General features: G+C 42.9%; 1 protein-coding gene across 1 annotated transcript; it reads right to left on the bottom strand.

Annotated features, from left to right (window-relative positions):
- Nucleotides 1-783: 783 nt before the first annotated feature.
- On the bottom strand, nt 784-24,683 carry LOC118481000 (calphotin-like). The gene is made up of 4 exons (XM_035976065.1): nt 23,930-24,683; nt 2,124-2,318; nt 1,723-2,052; nt 784-788 (listed from the first exon to the last, which is right to left on the bottom strand). Exons 1-4 carry the CDS (start codon nt 24,681-24,683, stop codon nt 784-786), a joined length of 1,284 nt encoding a protein of 427 aa, XP_035831958.1.
- Between the last annotated feature and the right edge of the window lie 210 nt (nt 24,684-24,893).

The following is a 24,893-nucleotide window of genomic DNA, read 5'->3' as shown; positions in this document are numbered from 1 at the left end:
GACCCCGTTCATAAATGGGTAAAGTTATGCATACATACGTTCAGACATGCAAGAATTAAAAACACTTGTACCAACTGAACAAAGAAACTTTATATCCAAAAAACTCAAGTATCCACATGATGCTTAGTGAATTTACATAAAGTTCCTATTCTATACAAGAGGACTACAAAAAGGAGGCACACTCGCCAACCTAAACCCTATTTTGTACCGCTGGTCCCCGCATCTCCTCCGGCACCACCAGCGGGTTCTTCCTCTTCTACATCCGGATAAAGCATCCGCAAGCGGTCAACATAATCCGCAACCTCCAAACAGTCGTTCAGCTCCCCTACACAGGCAAGGGGCGTATCATAAAAGGAGGTTACGGCCGCTTTCAGACGACCTTCGGTATCCACATCACGGAACCCGGATGCCTGATCAGTATAACCGCCTGTGGATAACACATTGATATGCCCAATGCAGCGGTTATAACCAGCCTTGAAGCCAGCATCGCGCGCACGCTCCTTAACCAGGTCCAAACCAGATGCGGTCTCAGGGGCATTCATGATAGCCTCGACAATCTGCAATAAAAGGATCATAAGTCTTGAATACTAATCCAAGCAAATGTAAAGGCAACAGATACTTACACGCGCGATGCCGTGAGTCCGCAACCACTCACGGTCAGCTTCCAGCTGGTTAAAAGAGGACACCAAGGCATCCTTGGCCTCAGCAGCGGCATCAGCCCGCTTCTCCGCAGCAGACACGCGGGCAGTAAGGTCCGTAACCGCGACCTCCCGGGCCTGAACATCAGCCTGTCAAAAAATAGTAAACAGTTTACACGATAAACATTTACGGAACACGAAAGGAAATATACAACAGAGGTAAAGAAACGTACCTGCAGACTGTCAACAACTTTGCCTAAACGAATGCGCTCCGCATTCGCTGCATCAAGAGCCAGGGAAGAACGGCTCTCCTTCTCTGCGGCCTCTTCAAGGGCCTTTGAGGCACGAACCCCGGCTTCTTTGGCCTCTCCAAGCGCCTTCAGGGCGTCGGCCTTCGCCTGCAGTGCTTTAACAGATATGGCCTCAGCCGCAGCCTTCTCCTGGCTCAAGGTAGCATTCGCTGCCTTGGCATTTGTCAGCTCCTGCCGAGCATGAAACAGAATGTCATTCTGCTTAGCCCACGATGCATTCCACTTCTTGCGCTCATTGGACATTTTTTCATTCCAACTTTTGCGCTCATCAGCAAGAAGTTTAGCAAGGGTACGCACCTGTTTCAGCTGGGCAGCGGCAGCCCATTCCGAAGTCTGCTTCTGCTTCTCAAAAGCAGTTTTGTCCTTCTCGAGCTGCTCCGCACCCGCACGAGCAACCTCGACCAACTTCTCTGCTTCCGCCCGCATACGAGCAGCCTCCTCCTCGCGGCGGCCCAGCACCTTATAATCTTCCAAAATGGCATTTGCCACAATGGAAGTCCCTACCAGCATTGATGAAAGCTGGTTAATACGCAGCTCTCGGGGCGCGGCACGGGCACGCTCGACTTCAAAAGGGGTGCCCAGACCACCCAAAATCTCCCTACATGCCGCAGGGTCGTTAGAAATATCATCCCCCTGCATAACAGTCCAGGGGGGTCGGTGATACACCATACTGCGACCCGGGGAGTATGTGCGGTAGTAATACTCCAATTCAGACTCCCCAGGCTGAATTGGAGGCCCGTCATACCCCGCACCACCGGCAGACGAGCCGGTACCCTTATCAACCGAAGACTTCTGCGGCTCAGCATCATGCTGCCGCGCTTCAGCGCCAGTTTTTTGCGGTTCAGCATCAGAATGTTGCTTCCCGGTATCAGTGAACCGCACACTCAAATTGTCCCCCTCATTGGGAGAGATCAGATTGTTGGACGAGTCGACGGTGTCAAATATCTGGGCCGCAGCATTCTCTGCGGTACCCTCCTTCCGCACGGTTGACTCAGGCACGACCTTGACGGGAGGTGTCGACGGCACCTCCGTTGCACCCGCACCCGTGGCAAGCGGGGGGGACTCCGGAGCATCGAAGATAGAAAAATCTTCATCTTGAGGCTCTACAAAAAAAAAGTCAAATAGCTATCAAAACTAGTTACACAACAGTTAAGACTAGATAGCCTACACTTACCAACGACAACCGCAGGTTTTTTCTGCGTCGGAGCAGACCTTTTGGTTACCAGTCTCCGACGTTTGGTTTCAACACCACCAGCAGTTTTCTGCTCTGGCCTTCTCTTCTCACCAATCACAGGGGGACCCGCAGCTGTCCCTCCCACGGCCGTCTCTTCTGCCTGCTTCTTCGCAGCACCAGAACGCGACCCCGCGGCTGTACCCAAACCCTCAAGGGTATCAGATACTATCACATAATCCTTGTGTCGACGAAAAGAGGAGTGAGAGATACCTGCCGCCTGCGGCACCAGATGAGGCACAGTAGTGACCTCCTTTATCTTCTTTTGGCGAAAGCGCACGCCCTTCACAGTCTGCCTCTTTGGCACACATTTCGCGTCGGGGTCCCCTAAGGCCCCAAGGTCACCTGCATGGAATCAATCCAAAGGGTGAGTCAATAAACCAACATTATCCTCACAAGTCAAAACACTTCCAAATTATACCTTTGCCTGGCGGCAACTCAACTGCCAGTGCGGCCTCAGTAGGCACCCGGAAGTTACTACGGATGACAGCATTATGATCCTCCTCACCGTCTGCACAAACTACGGTCTCAACCGTCCCATGGAAATCCGGGGCAAACATCCTCCATGCGGGAGCATCCTCTGATAACACATAAAATCAGTACCGCAAAAAAGAATAGGGAACTTAAACACATGAAGAGTACGTACCACCGCTTTTCTCCCGCACCACGGGTCTTGAGTTTTTGTTCCTCCTAGTCAACATCATACGCAACAACCACAGTTGCGTGTTGGTCAGCTTCACAGACTCAATAGTCTGAAGCTGCGGAAACCACTGCACTGATTTCAAACTGGGCATCGCAATAGTCTCCCCTATGATCGTCTCGGTCACATTCCGAAACGTCATGTCTGCAACAATGGCAGCAGCCTTGACGTAGAAGAATTTCTTCTTCCACATCGTCATCCCCTTGGGAGGAGTCATCAGCTTGGGGCTACCGTCTCGTTGACGGAAAGAAAAGAACCCCAATGATACAGTCATCTGATAAAACCGTCGGAAATCTCCGACGGTAGGCTCTATACCAAGAGCACGGAAGGTGAACTCAAAATTACGAATCCGAATCATACCAAACGGACTCATTTGAGAAATGTGGACCTTGTACCACTCCAAGACATCCACAACGAACACCGTCAATGGTAACCGGAGATTACAGTCACCAAAAAAGTCGGCCCACATGGTCACATAACCAGCCGGAGCGTCAGCACCAGTATCACCCTCCGATGGATACTGAGCCCCATACTCAGGGGGCATTTGAACGTCAAGCATAAGACGATCAAAGGTTTTTCTGGTCCACTTTAACGCCGGTAATCCACCACCGGCAGCTCCCTCCTCTTCTTCTTCAACCACTACCGGTTGTTCAGGGTTTTCACCCTCCACATTGTGTGGATTAGATGGTTCAGCCATCAAGAATATCAAAGAAACAGAAGAACGTGAGCCGAAAAACCAAAACCCTCACTGGAACTTCAAGAAATTTCGTCGGAGAAGACAAAGAACAAGTTTCTCTCACCGGCAAATTTTTGAAAATTTCAAACAAGTGAGGGGAAACCACGAACGGTTTCCCCTTATATACCCATCGCAATTAATGCGGAGGGAGAAAACAAATGATCACGTTCAAAAAGAGCGAATCATATGACACCACGTGTCGAGCGCCGTTTCCGCTGACGGTTATCACGCGCGCGTGGCGGCCCACGCGCCTGACACAAGAGACGTTTACACTCTTCGCTACAGTGCATTTAATGCCTCGGGCAGTGCAAACGTCCTTTCATTTCAGCACATGCCAGGAAGATCTCACCAACTTCCACCAACTCACACGTGCGTCCAGCCACGTATGCAACAAAAAGCGACTACATTATCCAATTATAAGCGGCATGCGGTTTCTCTGGTATACCGCACCATAACCCATACCGCATGTCGTTTTTTAACATACCCCTAAAAATAGGTAAAAATATATATCTCTACACTATAAGGGGGTATAATACCTATCCGCACTACCCACGAGCACACGTGGAATATGCGGACTTGCCACACACGAGCCCGTTCAGGTGTGTCAGATGCTCAGAATCAGCGCTGGCCGTTGGACTGAATCGCATCTCAGACACAGGGGAACCGCATTGCCTTCATTCTCTTCAAGCTTCAAATCCCTCCTGTCCGGTTCACAACCGCAGAGGGTACATAAACACCTTCTTTAACAAAAGGAAGGAAGGGTATGCACGCGAACGCACATCAGCAACCCTGTCTCCTGAACCTTCAAGAGCTACATTCGAGCCACACCCGCTTTAAGCAAATGTGGTAATGCAAAACCACAGACACTCACGAGGAGCTACGGACATAACCATAGCTTCCGCAGAGTGGTTGCTACGGAAGAGCCAAGCTCACTCCACATCACCGAACAATGCTACTGCAAAGCAAACTCGGTATTGGAGCGGGAAGGTAAGTGGCTCCAAAACGAACGCAGAACAGCGCTCTAAATAAACCCTCGTCGAACAACAAGCGTCCGAACAGCGGTAACAAGTCTGCTTATGACTTTGTTAGCCCGACTATGGGCCGCATAGAATAAACAATGGTGGGCATACCCTTGCCTATGACCATGTTTATTTACCCATAGTACGAATATACATTGTTCGACCAAACATGGCCAACAATGACGCAACGAGGTAACCGCAAAGAACGTGCGGTTACTAGAGAGCTATGATGATAAACATGAAAACCCAACAAAAAAGGGATCGTCGTCTCATAACTCGATGCTGAACATAGAGCTTGAGCAAAGCACTTGCAAGCATCAACAACTTTGGATCCCAGTCTCAAAGATTGGTCCAAAAGTTTCTTTTCTTCTTCATGCACCAATTCAACAATTGGTATGAAGAAAAGACCACCTTTAAAGGATGGGAAACCTCCACATACCTTCGAACCACCATCTCAGAGGTTGGTTCGAAGTTTGTGCAGCATTACTAACAAGGTCTCCAAGAGACCTTCGGCACAACAACAGGTGGCAGGCCACCTGGTGACATAAATCGGCTGAGAATCTCGCATCAGACGAGAATCCTTCACCGATACGGAAGAGGCGTCAGATGACCCTTCCGGACCTCCAACTTCATTTACATACAGAAAAGACCACACATGGTCTAGGATCTTCTCCAGACTCCAAACTACCTTCCAAACACCATAGTCCAGTACTCCTCCCACATACACCTTGTATGTGGCAGCAACACTAGACTGGGGGGACTTGAAGGGGTATGGTCCCAGATCTCGCGTCAGCATGGACCGCGAGTGACCATTACCCTTATCAAAACCCCCACTAACTAACAACCTACTTGTGCCCATGCGGGAACGCGTCGACACAAGGGTTGATCCAATCTATCTAGTAACAAAGAAGGACTTACATGGAACATGAGAACGGTAGAGTGATGCGACATAGCATCACATCTGGTGTACGAAAACGGAAGTATTCACAGCGATGCGGCATCGCACCGCATCCAGTGAACACTTCTATCAATACAGGAAAGCCTTACCTTAGGCATAGAAGAAGATGAACGTAGCGGTACGGCTGACACCGTACCATACGGACATTTTCGTCACGACAAGGGATGCAGGCAAAACGACGATGCGGCTAGCACCGCATCTCGCGTATTCCTTGATCACAAGTAGGAGACGCGGTAACTTCAGATGTTACCGCACGTAGCGATGCGGCTTGCACCGCATCCTATGTACTCAAGCAAGTGGTACTGACACCACAGTGCAAGTGGCACCAATGGCAGTTACCTGTCAGAGCTACGTAAGCAATGGACTGACGTGGCGTAACCTCCATAACCGACGAGCCTGACACACCTGAAAGGGTGCAGCACGTCGTCAGTCCATCCATCATCATCCTCCTTCACTCCTCGGCTATAAATACCAACCCCAAACCAGGTTTGAGGTATCTTCTCACAACTCTCTCACTACTACTACTATCTTACTTTGCTTCCCAAGCAAACTACTGATTCTCACGCCGGAGAGTGGTAACAAGGAGCACCCCCCACCCCATCCTCCTTGTTACGAGTCACGGTTTGTTTCCTTGTGCAGGAGATCAACCACCGGTGATCCAGCCAGCGATCCTCGAGAGGAAGGGATTAACCCTTCTTGACGAGACCAGTGTGTTAACCCTGCCCGGTTAACCATTGTTTCATCAGATATGATCTTACAAACATAAAAAATACTAAAATTTATCCTGAACCCACCCATTAACAAGCCTATGTTCATCCTCTATTCAACTTACTTTCGTAAATTGATCAACAAGAATAGGAGAGAATAGTCATTTCTTATTAATATAATATGTACACTAAAGTAGATTGTAATTATCCCAAAGTAAGACTCTAGAAGCTAACGTCATAAACCACCAATCTAAGGTGTTGTTTGTTTTTTTCAAAAAGGTCTGCGCAGTCTCTTATGTCGGCGCCGCGCAGACCACGCGCAGACTATGGCCCCTACAGACTGTTTGTTTTCCGGAAGATGTTTCATTAAAAAAGCTCTGCCCGCCCTCTTCTTGGGGCAGACATGGACCAACCTCTTTTTACCTCTTCTCTCCTCTTCTCTTTTTCTCTCTGAACTTCTGCTGTCAAACAACAAAACCCTAGGAGACTCCTCCCACTTCTTCACCCCATCTCCTCCACCACCTCATCACCCTCCCACCATCCGTCCGCCACCCACCTCCCCTCAAGCGCACCTCACCTCCCCTTAATTTCTCCACATCATCTTGCTTACAAAACCCTAATTTCTGCCCTGATATGTTCAATTAAAGCAAGTTGTTGTTGAAATTGAGAAGAAAATGTGAGAAATTGATAAGAATGAAACAAGCAGATTCTGATTCAACAGAGCCGATAGATGGTGACACGGACCCGAATCCCCTAATGCCACACGAATTCCGTATATCTGGTACTCGCGTTCGTCTTCTTCTGCCAGCGATTCTGATTCAGGTACCGATAATTGTAGGCTTATAATTTTTTAATCTATGTGTTTTGTAATTGTAGTGAGGTGATTATATTGTTCTATAATGTGTTTTGTAACACTGTGAATGAGATTACTTGTTTTTTTCAACTTGTTTACTCTCAATTTCAATAATAATTGCAGCATATTGATTATTCTGATGTTGTTGATGTAAGCATGTAAAGCAGCTAATTTTCAGATTTATAATTTTTAGACTTTTGGTTGTTTGGTGTTATTTCAGCAGTTTGCATAAGTTAAAAAATAAACAGCCTTCTTCTTGCAGACTGCAGAGGTTTGGTCCACCTCTTCTGCTACAGATGTCTGCAGATGTGGTCCGCAGACTGCAGACATTTTACCTCTGAAAAAACAAACAACACCTAACTAACACTTTACATCACTTATGGGCTGTTTGGCAACTTCTGAGTGGTTAAATGCTGAACCAGTAAAGTAAGATGTCTGAACCATTAAGTGCTGAACCAGTAATAAGAGGTTTGAACCACTAAGAGCTAGTATAATGCTTAATTGTTCAGAGACAAATATATGACCAATTCATATTAGAGGTTTTACCATTTAGACTTAGTATAATTCTTAACCATTCAGACATCTGCTCGAGAAACAAACAGTCTGAACCACTAAATGATGAACCAGTAAGAGCCTCATTAAGAGGTAAACAAACAACCTCTTAATGTGTGACGATATTCGTTTCGAGCAACCATTAACATTATCCACCCTTAAAGAGTTTTATGAGTAGCTCAATGTTAGCAAAATAAAAAGAAAGAATAATGAATATGCCAAATAGGTATAATGATGTAACTCAAGGAAAAGATAAGAACTCCAACAAGCCCGGTGGATTGCGACAAATGGACGCCGCATCTTTACTTTTTTCTTTTGTTAGACCATGCGTAGTGGGGCTTTTTTTTAAATTGCCCAATTACGCCCAATAACGCCCCTTCCCCACTACACTGGGCGTTATTGGGCGTTATCTTGCAAAAAATGCTCCTTGGCGTGGTTTGAAAAATGCTGAATGGGGAAAAGGTTGGCCAATCACATTAGAGATTTCATTTGCTTGGCCAATAAGATTTTTAGGTGTTTTTTTTTTATTTTATTTTACTACAAAACCTATTGCCCAATAATGCCCCATCCCCACTACACCCAATTTGGAAAACGCCCAATAATGCCCCATTGCTGACTGGGCTGTCACATGGCGCAAAACGCCCAAGGGTGAATATTTGCCCACTACGCATGGTCTTATTTTAAAATCCTTTCTAGTGATATTTGTGCCTTTTTGTTTGTCATGTAAATTTATAAAGTACTAGATGATAAACTTACGTAATACACAGAGTTATATACTAAAAATGATACAACAAAAATTATTTTATAATAAATTCAATTTGCATCCATGAGTTAATAGGGTGATGTCAGCTTGAGTCCTCCAAACGAGATTTTCGACGTATGAGTCCCCATCTTTGAAAAGAGTTATAACTTTGAGTTCCTGCCACTAACTTAGTTAAGCAAATTATCAGAATGTTATTTTATCCTTTTCTTTAAGTCCCTATAGTTTAAAACTCATTATCCACGTGAGTCTTTAGTCGAATATTAATTGTATTTAATATAATTATTTTGTTAATTGTTTTATAAAGTCTATTAATTGTATTTAAATTGCATATTTTGCAAATATTAACATAAGATTAAACTCAAATGTTGCCCATGCTCCTTCTGGCTAGATGAGTAGATCAAAATGTCAACAATAAATACGATCCCACCAAGCTGAGCAAGTATCTCGGAAGAGGTATTTTGACCCATAAAGAGATCGTCGTCCATACTAATTGAGCGTATTGACAGGAGATCAGTAAGTGATCAACCGATTCAGTGGTCGAACCACATAAGGCACATAAAACCGAAGGGATATTTATATTCCTTATCGCCAAAGCATCCCTTGTCAGAATCCCAATCCAGCACCGCCCTCCACAAAAAAACAGTTTATTATTTTCGGTACGAAGTTTAGCCATTTTAGAACCTGTGTTTCAGGAAAGATTTGAATGCTATCCAGCTCTGTTCGTGTCACACCCTGGCTTTTGCGGAAGCGTGGGTTTATTTGGTGTGACTTCTTAATACCATAGCACAATCACAACAATGCTATATGAAATTTAAAACACATGATGATCATCCATTCATAAAGTTTGAAAAGTTACCATGACAACATTGTTTTAAAAGTCGACGCATAAAACCAATTACAACCATGACATAATTAAAAACATGTTCACATGACAACAAAAGACTTGACTAGAAATACGATTTAAGACTTGTAACCCGTCCAGGCAAGGGTCACACTTCCTAAACCTAGATGACATCATTATTCCTACGCAGCTTGACGTGATTGCATACCTTGCCAGATCCACTAATTTCCTGAAATACATGTAGTTTGAAAAATCAACAAATAGTTGAGCGAGTTCATGTAAAAGTGAGTATGTATAAACCTTTCATGTATAAATAAAAGTCCCTGGTATGTAGCAATAAGGAAAAAGAGATCACCAATGGGTTGCAAAGCCACTGGTATGTGTGAGAAAGTGCGGGGAAACTCAAACCTAGCAAATTTGTTACCGGGCTTCGGCGGTAAGACACAGTCACCTCTATGGGCCGCCCCGGCCTTACGGGTGTGGGCTCGCTACACCCAAATAGATCTATCACTCTTGTGTCCCTCGGTCCTAACAATGAGGATTAATGGCCTCAAGTGTTGTACCCACCCCTCACATGATCTAGTAGTATAAACCCTCCCTACGCTAACCATACCATGTAAATAAATGTTTGTAATATTTATCGCATGTATTTCACCCCCGAAGTATAAAACTGAAAACAGTAAAGAGAAAATGGGGACATGAACTCACAGAAGCGCGTCTCCTGAAATAGTCGTCAATCCCAACTCGGTCTGCTACGCGACGACCTACACGTACTAATGCCTATTAGACGGACGGGCCGTGCCTTGGCTTAGGATTTTAGTGTTTTTAGGAAAAATAGTTAGGCAACTATTTCGTATTCACACTTCTTAAGTATTTTATAAGTGTACTTCCTTCCCAAGGATGGAGGTATTTTTACATGCACACTTGTAATTCCGAAAAATATATTTTAAGTCTCACTTAGAAAAATATATTTAATTTACTTGTCTAAAACATCGTAATTCCAAAATATACATATTTTTCCCAAAAATATTATATTTTACTTCATAAACTTTCCAAAATAATACTTTACCAAAATATACGTATAAGAGTATTTCTCTGAAATATACATAAGTTATGTTTTTAGCGTTCGCGTTGTAATAATAAACGCGTAACTTAAATATCTAGTTTGCAAGAATTTTGGTATTATTTTTGGAGTCGTAATTTCATGGTATATGATAGTTATATTATTTTATCCTAAAAATAATACATCTAGTTCACATAATAAACAAATAATCACACAAGCGTTTTAGTATAAAATATATATTCTAAATATATATTTATCAAACTTTATTTACGAAAATCAACCTCCGGCACTTAGTATTTTTGTAATGAAAATCATGGCGAAGTTTATTTCGGAAAACCAAGTTAAAAATATATATTTGTAACACTTGTTAGAAAAATATTTCTAAGTGTTGAAATTCTAGAAAAATTTCGACAGAGTTTCCTTTGTAAATGGAGGCGTCCATGCTTAGTAGCATATCATTTTCTTTTGTAAAATCATTCAAACAATTAACAATCAACAATATACAATCTCTAATCACCAATCTTGACAAAAATAAGCATGAACTATAAGCTTATGAACTTGAAAAAGTTATAAAAAAACATGTAGTAACTTACTAGCATACTTGGTAAGTCTTGTTACCTTTAAAAATGTGATTGGTTCTTTAAAAACTTTATTTCTAAAGAGTTTGTATTTTCACAACTTCTAGTCATATTTTCTAAAAATATTTCTTAGTGAAATTTTCTTTTTACACAAGTGTTCCTACACTTGTTTATCCACTAAAAATGTGATTAGTTCATGTAAGATCCAAGTTTTTAACAAAATTCATACCTTTCACTTGGTTCTTTCGAAAAACCACTCATAGATCTTTAGATTTACAAGATTACAACTCATTTTGATCTTTATTTTTCAAGAAAACATGTATTTAATCAAGTTCATAGTTTATGTGTGGATGGTTTCATCATCCTACACATCTTTAACCTTCACATCTTGTCACTAATGTTTGTGTGTAATAAATAAAGTGACAGTATAAAATATGATGCATATGTATGTATGTAACAGAAATCAGAAAGCAGTTTAATCACAGTTGTAAATCAAGCACAGTCATTGGACACAAATTAAATATTAATTAATTGTACGGATACCTGTAAATGTGAGGGTTGTCACATTCTCCCCCCGTTAAGAAAATTTCATCCCGAAATTTTAGGTTCTGCTTCTAGTTGCAGGGGTCTTGGGAAATAAATGGGGGTATTTCTCCTTCATACGATCCTCGCGTTCCCACGTGAATTCTGGGCCGTGTCATGCATTCCATCGAACTTTGACGAGCTTGACACTACTCCTGCCTGTCTTGTTAATCTTCCAATCAGTAACCTCAACTGGTTCTTCAACAAAGTGGAGCGTGTCGTTGATATGAACTTCGTCGGCAGGAATGACGACTATCTCTTGAGTTGAACTCTTTTTCAGGTTTGATACATGGAATGTATCATGAACACGATTAAGTTCAGTAGGAAGGTCCAACTTGTATGCTACAAGCCCAATCCTTTGCAGAATCTTGAATGGACCAATGTAACGCGGATTCAACTTTCCACGCTTCCCAAAGCGTGCTACACCCTTCCAGGGTGAAACCTTTAGTAAAACCATATCTCCTACCTCAAATTCCAGAGGTTTCCTTCTTCGGTCCGCATAACACTTTTGTCGATCGCGAGTTGCCTTGATGCGTTCTCGGATCTGTGCAATCTAGTCTGTCGTCTCCTGGACCAATTCCAGACCAACTAATTGTCTATCACCTGCGTCAGCCCAACAAATCAGTGATCGACATTTGCGTCCATAAAGAGCTTCGAACGGTGCGGCTTGAATGCTTGCATGATAACTGTTGTTGTATGAAAATTCGACCAATGGTAGGTGAGTGATTTGCACAAAATGCAACATATAAATTACATCAATTATGGCTTAAAACTAACCCTTTTTTAGTACTAATGTTGGAAAAAGTGTGCTTTTATCTTCCTTTTGTCCTTTCAGGATTAAATGAGCTCAAAATAACAAAAGAAGCAAAAAGACAGCAAAATCTAACATAAATACAAGAAAAGGAACAAAAGTGACAAGCCCGACCCCTCAACAGCATCTTCCCAAGTAAAACAAAGAAGACAGAAGACTAAACACACCCCGTGCTCAGCGAGCACGGGGCCGTGCCCAAGAAGCAGCAGAAAAGACAAACCTATAGAAGCTTCTACTGCCCACCACGGGGCCGTGCCCAGCGGACACGGGGGTGTGGTCAACTTGCTGCAGGCGCATTTATTGTAATTGCGAATTACAATTAATGAAGAGAGAGAGTGTCAGATGGACACGGGGCCGTGCCCGAGCTTCTGTTCAGCCTATAAATAGGAGTGTTTGGAGCTCTTGCAACTCATCCCTTGGCACACCACCTCTCTCACACTTCACCCACCACCCACCACCACCATAACACCATCATCCACCACCATCATCCATTGTCCATCATAGAGTGTGTGAGTCATCTCGGGATCCAAGATTGATCGTAAGAGTTCTTGACAATCAAAGGCCATGTTTGCCTAAGTCTCTTACATCACTTGGTGAAGACAAGTGTTTAGTGTAATACTTTTTATTTTTAATCTTTTGCACTTTTTAGTTGGTTTTGTATTAATGACTTTAATTACTAGTTTCTTATGTTGAAGGTGATTCTTCCTTATCGTTTGTTCGTGGTGTCTTGGCATTATTTTACTGTCTATATAAAATAAAAGATTTTCACCATTCATATCTCCACGGTCTATATGGAGGTATGTTGGCTACCTGGTCGGGGGTTATGGGAACAGTTTGGTAAGAGTCTTGCCATTGTTCAGTGTATAGATCCTGCAAAGGACCTGGGTCAAATTTAGTAGGACCTCCTTCAATACCTAAAGGTATTGGATGGCGGGGGCCCAAACTCTTTGATCCCCTCATAAGTTAAACTACTATTAAAACTTTAACCTAGCTACTTAGGACTGTATCCCTGCTGACTCAGACTACTTAGCTGAGGGTAACGTCGCCTTCAAAAGAGGGGCCTACCACATTATGCATTAATAACTTAATTAATTATCTTTCAATAATCCGACCCTTTAGGATTGTATCCTTGCTGACTCAAACTACTGGGTTGAGGGTAACGTCGCCATCAAAAGAGGGGCCTACTACAATAACTAAGATAATCTCTTAAACAAGTGCAAAAGTGCGAAAATAATCAAAGGTTACACTAACACACGAGTCGGATCCAAGTGATTCATCTTGTCTATCTGTTTTTATTTTTATTTTATTTTTCAGCATTTTTATTTTCTTAGTTTAAAACTTTTGTTTTCTAACATTTTGATTTGATTAGACGTTGAGGATAAACCAGTACTAAAAGCTCTTGTGTCTTTGGACGACCTCGGTATCTTACCAACACTATACTACGTCCACGATGGGTGCACTTGCCCATATGTGTGTTTAGTGTTAGTAAATATCGTGTTTTATAAATTTAAAACTTGACTAAAAAGTATAAAAAGGGCTTAAAATATATACCTAAAACATATACACACTTCACACGCATCAAGTTTTTGGCGTCGTTGCCGGGGACACAAGGATTTTAAGAAAGTTAGGAATCAACGGCCTAATCATTTTTTCTATTTTTCTTTTTATTTTTTTAGGATTTTCTTAATTTTTAAGCTTCTGCAGAACTCAGCATGGGGCGTGCCTGCTGAACACGCCCCCGTGCCCAATCATTGGAACTGACAATCTTGTTTTAAGTCAGACAGTAAGCTGAACACGGGGCCGTGCCCAAGATTCAGTTACTGAAAACAGAACTATTAGATCCCGACGGTTGGTAATTTCTGACACAAAAATGAGTGATAATGATCTTTTTTACTTTCGGCACTCTTATGGTACGTGGTGTCAATTATGTGGAGGCGGTCATAAAGAATTAAAATGTTATTTTCTAAATTATAAGCCCCACTATATAGACCCATCGTTTGCCTGTATCCTTAAGAGGGGCGAAAGTAAAAATAATCCTTATCTCTCCCTCGAAGGCGCCCAACCAGATATTCTAGGAGAAATGCTTCTTGATGAACTATTTCAACTAGAAGATCTAGTTCTTAATTGGTTAAACGAACTTAAAATGGATTTCCTTGATTCATCTCAAGACGATTACCAAGAAGAAGTGTTGGGGTCGCATTCAAACAACCCCGCTGCTCCCGATAATACCTTCAGCTCTAGCGAAGACTTGGACGATAGTCGTCCCTGTGCCGATTGTGCCGTGAAGGACTCCCCATCGACTTCGTTCGGTACATACATAGACCTGAGCGATTCGGCATACACCTTCTTTAACGAGAGCCCGGGAAAGGGTTGGACTTGTCCACCTACATTTAGCATAGGAATCACCCTCACCGACAACCTCTTGCGTTCTCGTCTTAACCTAGATCAATTAAGGTATCTTAGGCACTTTGGGGTTGTTCCATCCAGTAAAGAATCACCCGATCCGGGTAAGTTCCTTAAAAACAAGCAAACTCCATAAGACAGCTTCCAGACACGGGGCCGTGTCCAGGTCAACACGCCCCCGTGTCCACCCAAAGATTCTCTTCTGATTTTATCAGAATACGGACAAAAATGTGTCAGGATTCTGTCTGCACACGGGGCCGTGTCCAGCGTGCTGTCGTTTTCTATAAATGCAGCATGATTCCTGCTCATTTGGACCACTTCAAAAAACAGAGATTCCTGAGATCTTCACTCATACTATCCTAGGTATGTTCTAAAAGAAGGTTCTCAAGAACCATCTTGTCCTTTCCACTTTTGTCCATTACCTTCTTCCTCAATTTTCAATTAACACCTCCATTAGAGTTGGAAACTTCATGATTCCAACCTTTAATATAGTGTTTGTAAGGTTCTTATTCAAGGGATCTTGTCTAAAATAAGTTATGCAACTTTGTTTTAAATTATTTGTGCTTAAAGTTAACCTATGAACCATGAAAATAATTTAAGACTTCAAGATTCCTTGGTTTAAAAACTTATGGACACCTAGACACGGGGTCGTGTTCAGTGAACACGGGGCCGTGTCCGAGGGACTGTTTTGCAAAAATTGAGCACTTTTCGGTCTGTTTTCCCAGAATGACGAGTAGAACAAGCGGAACGTCTTCATCACACTCAAGGAGCAACCGACAGAGGAGGAGGTCATCAACGGCGGAAGACTCTCTTGTAAACTATGTTTACGCCCTAAGAGAGGCTATTGATGAAATGACGGGGGTGGAAGAAGCATTGGTCGACCGTATCAACCATCTAACGGTGGACTGGAAGGGTGTCTCCGGGAAGTCAACCTCTTGCACCAGAGGTTGAACATTCTCGCATCTCCTCCTTTGGTGCCTATAATAACCCAAAGGGCATGGAACGTGGTGCCTGAAGTCATCATACCAGCCGAGTGGTACGCCATGCACTCGGGGCCTCCTCGAGACATATTGCAAGGAGTCCCGGTTGGCACTTCCCCTCCTCCGCAAAATGTTGAGGAAAACGAGGCCACCTTCTTCCTCCCAAGAGAGATAGAAGAATGGCTTTAACAACCTCTAGGAGGGTAGCCCTCGGCCAAGAGTCCTACTACAAATACCGAGAATCTATTCCCGGAATTTTGGTTCTTAATGAAAAAACTAGGACTCCTTATGATAATTTTATGTACCACTAGACCTACCTAATTTAGGACTTTTAACTTTTTATTTCTTCTTTGTTTTTAATTTTCTAGGACTATGTAATTCTCTCTATGACGGTTTTTAATGAAATGATGGTTTTAAGGTTTGGATGATGTTATAATAAATAAAACACACTCGGTATGGTAAAGGATAACAAGGAAAACGAGAAACATAGCCCCATGCACTAAAACAGGACAATCCGACAACGATTTCTTCATTACAGTAGGCTCAGCACGGGGCCGTGTCCAGGATGCCAGTAACATAAATTTTGCTTTTAACACCATTTTACACATTCAATCAACCTAAAAACTTATTTTTGGGACACATCGAGGACAATGTGTAATTTAAGTGTGGGGGGATACTAAAACCTTGAATCTTGTAAGTCCTAATAACAAGTCTTACACAAAACTCTATTGGAACCGCTAATCACCCCAAATTTCTTTTTTCAAAAATTTTCATTTTTTTTACTTGTCTAAGTTTAAGTTGGGAATTCAAGTCTTAACAAGGTTATATTTTTACAAGTTTACAACCGATAGCGTCGTGATAAAAAGAACCAACATAAGAAAATTACAAAAAGGCATGACAAACTTAGTTAAATTTGATTATATATACTTGATCACATAAAAACCCCTTTCCCACAAAAGTGAGTTTTGAGCCTTTAACGAGCATACAAATATATATCTTTACACTAAATGCTCATTTTTCGTTTCTTGCGTGAATAGCCGCTTGGTTCGTACGACTCTAGAACTTGCCATAACAATACATTCCCGGTCCTTACAAACTTAAACCCGAGTAAGTAAATGATGGAGGCATTAGGACTAACCCTTTTATTTCTACACCATTATTTTTCAATTTTTTTTTACGACCTACCCAAAATCCCCCTAGTTAACCCCTTTGAGCCTAAACCTTTTCATTTCTTAACCCAAAAACCATCACCCTTTTTACCCACCTAAACCTTTTTTTATTTTAACCCTTTATTTTAGTAACAACGTTCGGTTTTCTAATCACTCTATTAAAAAAAAGTTATATATTTTGATGAAACCAAACAAACAAACAAGTTTATCAAAAATAACTTTGTTTGAAACAAGTGGTTCATCAAAATAAAATAAAAATGTGAAAAATAAAAAGTCTTTCAAAAACCGACGTTGTTACGCTTTTCGCCCCTTTTACTAACCACTAACCCAACCACCCACCTTTAGCCCAAGCCTAACCCTTCACCCAAAAAAAAGTCCTCTTGATATTTACAAAGGTATAAAGTTAAAAAGGAGGAGGATTGATTGCTTGGCAAGCTTATGGTAGGAGTAAGTTCCATGCCGCTCTCGAGAGATTCACTATAAAAATACACCTTCGGTCGAGTGTTGAGTGATTCCTCCGTGAGGTATGTGAACTTGTATATATAAATGGAATTTTAAAAAAGGTATGTTATGCCCTAATAAATAATTTATCTTATGAAACGTTTTTAATAAATCATGACGAATAGGATTGTAAATAAATAAAAAAAATAAAACCTAAATAATCTTGGAATTCCCGACACTCTATGACAAGCCCAGAAACCTTCTCTTCTACCCATTCCATTTGGGAGTGAATAAAGCCACATTATAAAGAGTTTTGCTTGAGGACAAGCAAAGATTCAAGTGTGGGGGTATTTGATGTGCACAAAATGCAACATATAAATTACATCAATTATGGCTTAAAACTAACCCTTTTTTAGTACTAATGTTGGAAAAAGTGTGCTTTTGTCTTCCTTTTATATTTTCAGGATTAAATGAGCTCAAAATAACAAAAGAAGCAAAAAGACAGCAAAATCTAACATAAATACAAGAAAAGGAACAAAAGTGACAAGCCCCGACCCCCCGGCAGCATCTTCCCAAGCAAAACAAAGAAGACAGAAGACTGAACACGCCCCGTGCTCAGCGAGCACGGGGCCGTGCCCAAGAAACAGCAGAAAAGACAAACCTATAGAAGCTTCTACTGCCCACCACGGGGCCGTGCCTAGCGGACACGAGGGCGTGGTCAACTTGCTGCAGGCGCATTTATTGTAATTGCGAATTACAATTAATGAAGAGAGAGTGTGTCAGATGGACACGGGGTCGTGCCCAGCGGGCACGGGGCCGTGCCCGAGCTTCTGTTCAGCTATAAATAGGAGTGTTTGGAGCTCTTGCAACTCATCCCTTGGCACACCACCTCTCTCACACTTCACCCAACACCCACCACCACCATAACACCATCATCCACCACCATCATCCATTGTCCATCATAGAGTGTGTGAGTCGTCTCGGGATCTAAGATTGATCGTAAGAGTTCTTGACAATCAAAGGCCATGTTTGCCTAAGTCTCTTACATCACTTGGTGAAGACAAGTGTTTAGTGTAATACTTTTTATTTTTAATCTTTTGCACTTTTTAATTGGTTTTGTATTAATGACTTTAATTACTAGTTTCTTATGTTGAAGGTGATTCTTCCTTATCGTTTGTCCGTGGTGTGTTGGCATTATTTTACTATCTATATAAAATAAAAGATTTTCACCATTCATATCTCCACGGTCTATATGGAGGTATGTTGGCTACCTGGTCGGGGGTTAAGGGAACGGTTTGGTAAGAGTCTTGTCATTGTTCAGTGTATAGATTCTGCAAAGGACCTGGGTCAAATTTAGTAGGACCTCCTTCAATACCCAAAGGTATTGGATGGCGGCGGTCCAAACTCTTTGATCCTCTGATAAGTTAAACTACTATTAAAACTTTAACCCAGCTACTTAGGATTGTATCCCTGTTGACTCAAACTATTTAGCTGAGGGTAACGTCACCTTCAAAAGAGGGCCCTACCATATTATGCATTAATAACTTAATTAATTATCTTTCAAAAATCCGACCCTTTAGGATTGTATCCTTGCTGACTCAAACTACTGGGTTGAGGGTAACGTCGCCTTCAAAAGAGGGGCCTACTATAATAACTAAGATAATCTCTTAAACAAGTGCAAAAGTGCGAAAATAATCAAAGGTTACACTAACACACGAGTCGGATCCAAATGATTCATCTTGTCTATCTGTTTTTATTTTTATTTTATTTTTCAGCATTTTTATTTTCTTAGTTTAAAACTTTTTTTCTAACATTTTGATTTGATTAGACGTTGAGGATAAACCGGTACTAAAAGCTCTTGTGTCCTTGGACGACATCGGTATCTTACCAACACTATAGTACGTCCACGATGAGTGCACTTGCCCATATGTGTGTTTAGTGTTAGTAAATATCGTGATTTATAAATTTAAAACTTGACTAAAAAGTGTAAAAAGGGCTTAAAATATATACCTAAAACATATACACACTTCACACGCATCAGTGAGTGTCCCAACTTCCACCTAAATCCATTACGCAAGCTCGCAACATATCTTCTAAAGTCTGAATCGTTCGTTCACTCTGTCCATCCGTTTGTGGGTGAAAAGCTGTACTTAGATTCAACTGAGATCCGAATGCTTCTTGAAAGGATTGCCAAATCCTTGACACGAATCTTCCGTCTCTATCAGAGATGATTGAGAGAGGCACTCCATGACGTGCTACAATCTCTCGCATGTATATCTCAGCAAGTTTACTCGTGTTGTCTTTTTCCCTGATTGGCAAGAAGTGCGCAGATTTCGTTAGCCGGTCTACTATTACCCAAATAGTATCGTGACCTTTGGGCGTCCTTGGCAATTTCGTTATGAAATCCATTGAAATCTGTTCCCATTTCCATTTGGGTATTTCAGGTTACTGAAGTAGACCTAAAGGCTTATGGTATTCGGCTTTTACCTTGGCGCACGTTAAACATTTACCAACGTATACGGCAACATCGCCTTTCATCCTTGGCCACCAATAGAAATCCTTAAGATCTTGGTACATCTTATCCGCTCCTGGATTAATTGAGTACCGTGACTTGTGAGCTTCATCGAAAATGACCTTTCTCAATCCACCAAACAGAGGAACCCAAATTCGTCTCATGAAGCATAACGTTCCTTCCTCGTTTGGTACCAACTGCTTCTCCATCCCACGGAGATATTCATCCTCAATATTCCTTTCTTTGAGAGCTTCTATCTGCGCGGCACGAATGCGCAGTGAGAGATCCGTCTGGACAATCATCTCTAGAGCCCTAACCCTTATGGGCTTGATCCTTTCTTTTCGACTTAGGGCATCGGCGACCACATTCGCCTTCCATGGATGATACTTGATCTCACAGTCGTAGTCGTTCAACAGCTCAACCCAACGTCTTTGTCTCATGTTAAGCTCCTTTTGGTCGAATATGTGCTGTAGGCTCTTATGATCAGTAAAGATTGTACATCGCGTACCATACAAATAATGTCGCCAGATCTTCAATGCGAATACCACCGCGCCTAATTCCAAGTCGTGCGTGGTATAGTTTTTCTCGTGAACCTTCAACTGGCGTGACGCGTATGCTATAACTTTCTGTCGTTGCATCAACACGCAACCCAAACCTTGACGCGAGGCGTCACAATATACCACGAAGTCTTCCGTTCCTTCGGGTAGTGATAAGATCGGTGCATTACAAAGCTTGTTTTTCAGCAACTGAAACGCTTCTTCTTGTTTGTCTCCCCAATCAAACTTTTTGTCTTTCTGCGTGAGGGAAGTCAAAGGTTGAGCGATTTTTGAGAAATCCTCAATGAACCTTCGATAATAACCAGCCAACCCTAAGAACTGTTGGATCTCGGTTGGTGTCTTTGGAGTTTCCCAGTTCTTTATCGCTTCGATATTTGTTGGATCCACATGGATTCCATCTCCATTAACCACATGGCCAAGAAATTGGACTTCGCGTAACCAGAACTCACACTTCGAGAACTTGGCATACAACTTTTCCTTTTTAAGTAGCTCCAAAATGGCTCTTAAATGCTGTTCGTGTTCATCCTTCATCTTCGAGTAGATCAAAATATCATCAATGAACACAATCACGAACTTGTCGAGGTACGGCTTACAAACTCTGTTCATTAAATCCATAAAAACGGCTGGCGCGTTTGTCAACCCAAACGACATCACCAGAAACTCGTAATGTCCATATCGAGTTCTAAAAGCAGTCTTGGGAATACTTTCCTCTTGTATTCTCAGTTGATGATAACCTGATTGCAAATCGATCTTTGAGTAGAAACTTGATCCTTGCAGCTGATCAAATAGGTCGTCAATTCTCGGAAGAGGATATCTATTCTTGATTGTCAGCTTGTTCAGTTCTCGGTAGTCGATACACATACGAAAACTACCATCCTTCTTCTTGACAAACAAAACTGGAGCTCCCCAAGGTGAGAAGCTTGGTCTGATGAATCCCTTGTCTAACAACTCCTGGAGTTGCGTTGACAACTCCTGCATCTCCGAAGGCGCAAGTCGGTAGGGAGCCTTAGCCACAGGCGCGGCGCCTGGAACTAAGTCAATGTGGAACTCGACTTGTCTTTGCGGCGGTAATCCTGGCAAGTCTTCTAGAAAGACTCCAGGAGATTCCTTTACGACTGGAATGTCTTCGATCTTCGGCTCAGCAGCTTCTTTATCCACGATGTGTGCCAAGAAGGCAACACATCCCTTCTGTAAACACTTTCTAGCTTTCAGACAGCTAATGATTCTCAGAGGCGTATCGTGCTTCTCTCCGTGAACCACAATCGTTTCTCCATCTTCTATTGGGATCCGAATGGTCATTTCGTGACACACAATCTCGGGTTTGTTGCTTGACAACCAATCCATCCCTACTACGACGTCGAAACTTCCCAACTCGACCGGTAGTAGATCCAAAGTGAACTCACGTTCTCCCAGCTCAATTACGCATCCCTTAATGACTTCATTGGTTTCAACTAGCTTCCCATTAGCCAGTTCAATTGAGTACGAGATATCTAACTTACTAGCAGTTAACCCAAGCATATTCCTAAATTCTAACGATACAAAGCTATAGTCGGCACCAGTATCAAACAGAACAGATGCAAAGCGTTGATTTATAGGGAACGTACCAGTGACAACGTTTGGATCCTGGCGTGCTTCCCTTGCTCCAATGTTGAATACTCTCCCACGGGCTTGATTCAGTTTCGGGCATTCCCTCTTAAAGTGCCCAACTTCTCCACAATTAAAACATCCCGGTCCTCGACCATTTCCATTCCCATTTCCACCTTGTGTGTTGTTTTGGTTGCGATTTCCACTCCCAGCTTTATTCGCAACATTTCCACGGTTTCCATTTCCGCCATTTCCACCTTGTTGGCGGTTTCCATTACCATTCCCATAACCTCGATTACCAACACGCCCAGCACCAGTTCCGGCCCAACACGTATCCTTCGTGTGGCCGTTCTTTCCACATGATTCGCACTTCCTCAGTCTGCACTGACCAGAATAATGGCGCTGGCACGTATCACACTTTGGCAGAGTACCCATGTAACCCTTTCCTTTGTTTTCAACACCGGTTGCAGCTCTGGCCGGTGTGCTTGATTCACCCTTCTTGTTCACATTGCTGGTACCTTGCTTGAAGTTTGAAAATTTCCTTTTGTTTTCACCAGACGACTCCACATGAGTCTCTTTCTTCTTCGATTCAGTAGCTGAAAACTTGTTCAACCTAATAGCTTCCTCAGTAAGTGCCACACTGAGATCAATGGCTTCCGTGATCGTTGCAGGCTTGGACGTGGTAACCATGCTCATGATCTGAGGTGCCAATCCCTAGATAAAGCGCTCAACACGTTTGAACTCGGGTGTGACCATGTACGGCACTACATGGGACAAATCATGAAACCTCTGAACATATTCTGCAATCTTAGGACCTTCCATTCTTAAGTGCCAGAACTCTATCTCTAGCTTCTGAATTTCAGCACGCGAGCAATACTTCCTTCTCATGAGCTCCTTCAGCTCATTCCAGGTTAACGCATAAGCTGCCGCTTCTCCCAAAGTTTGCACTTGCAGATTCCACCACGATAGGGCTCCATCCAGAAACAGCCTTGAGATGTAGGTCACTTGTTGCTCGGGAGCACACTTGCTCATTCTTAGGACAGAATCTGTCTTTTCAGCCCACCTAACAAACGCAACACCACCTCCTGTGCCGTCGAAATTCACGGGCTTGTAATCGAGAAATTGCTTGTAAGTGCACCCTACACATATGTTAGAATTTACAAATAGCATTAGCGGACGTGCTAGAAATATCCAAATGTATCGTAACATATTTCAAGCGGCTTAACATTACCATTGGGCGGATTGTTATTGTCGTTGTTGTTGTTGTTCGAATTGTTCTTGCTTGTCTCTGCTTGAGAGGCCGCATATTGCGCGATAGCTGCGGCAATGATCCCTTGGAGTTCCGCCTCATTGGTAGGCATGTGTACGTTCCGGCGTGGAGGCATCTTCTAAAAGGTGATCGTATTGGTCAGGTCATAGTAAGTATGCGTACGTAATAACATTCATCAAGCACATAACATCTCATGTTATAAAATTAAAACAAATAGTTCAACAACGCATATAATGAGAATACTGCGATTGAGCTATCATAAAATCAAGACCACAATACAATGTTTACAAGTTTCATAACTGCATCGTACATCAAAAGTGACTAAGGGCCACATCGCCCTTGTCTGAACTATCTAGTCATCTACAACAACCAAAAACTAAACATCAAAAGTCATGACATCAAAATGCGGTCTTCAAGATGCCGTGTAGTCGGCACAATCACGGTCTTCTCACCAAAAGTCTACCTGCATCAAACCAAAATGCCTATGCTGATGGCGGAGGAGGAGGAGGAAAACGAGAGAAAAGCAAGCGACGCATATGTAACCAGTCCTCCTCTAAGGCACGACAGACGCGTAGCAAATATGCAATCTGCTGCTTAGATGTCAAGAAATGAACGTCTGAGTCAGGCGAAAGCGGACGAGGAGTGTGTGGTGCTGCAAAGGGGGTCTGACAGTGGCAAGGTGGTCGTGAAGCTCTCTCCAACTCCTGAATACGACGTGTCAATGCATCCTGCTGCATCATCAAGGATGTAAGTATGTCCTCCGTAGTGTGCCTAACATGGTACGGGTGGTACGGATCAGATAATGGCATAACAGGGGGCGTAGTCCACAAAAATGGCTCGCTCGATGGTATGAAAGATGGTGCAATAGGTGGTGCAACATGAGGAAACTGAGACGTGAACGGAAAAGATGATGGCAGTACGGGTGGAACAGAAATAGGGGGCTGCCTCGATGACCCCTCTCCAGGACGAGGTGGCGGTATGTCCTGGAGGAACGTAATGGGAAGATCAGTACGATGAGCGTATGTGGTGTGTGGGGGAAACAATGGAATATCAGTGGGGGCAGAAACAGGTGCTGCTGGAGGAGTGACAGGTAGCACAAACAGTTGGTAATCGTCATCATCCTCGATCCACCCGTTGTGGGTGTCGGCATATCGAGGATCTATATGAGCGGCGAATGGTGCACGGTCAACCAAAGCCGGCACGGGATCAGGTAAGGGTATATCAACAATAGGATCATCCACCAATGGGTGGTGCAAGGCTGGTGCATCATCATGAACAAGGTCGTGCTCTGGTGCAGGATCAGGAGCAACAACAGGCTCTGGGGCCATGACAGGCTCCGGGTCAACAAGGTCCATGTCAAAATCAGCAGGGATGTCAAACAACGGATCAATGGGAGCTACGGGCACCTCTAAGGGCTGGTCCATATGAATAAACTCGATCTCCTAGTCAGGATCGAAGTCAAGGGGAAAAACTGGATTAAAATCATCATCGACCTCATGGTCAAACTCGAACTCGTGTGATGGACCGGGTGTAGCTGACATCGCCATGTCGGGGTCGGCGTCAGAAGGGTGATGCTGCACACTATGGTCGTGCAAAGACGCAGATGCCACGGACTCCAATGAATCTGGGACAGG

Source organism: Helianthus annuus, chromosome 8 (genome assembly GCF_002127325.2).
Source record: "Helianthus annuus cultivar XRQ/B chromosome 8, HanXRQr2.0-SUNRISE, whole genome shotgun sequence".
NCBI classification, from domain to species: domain Eukaryota; kingdom Viridiplantae; phylum Streptophyta; class Magnoliopsida; order Asterales; family Asteraceae; genus Helianthus; species Helianthus annuus.
The sequence above is the reverse complement of the archived record's forward strand: the minus strand, read 5'-3'. Positions and strand labels throughout refer to the sequence as shown.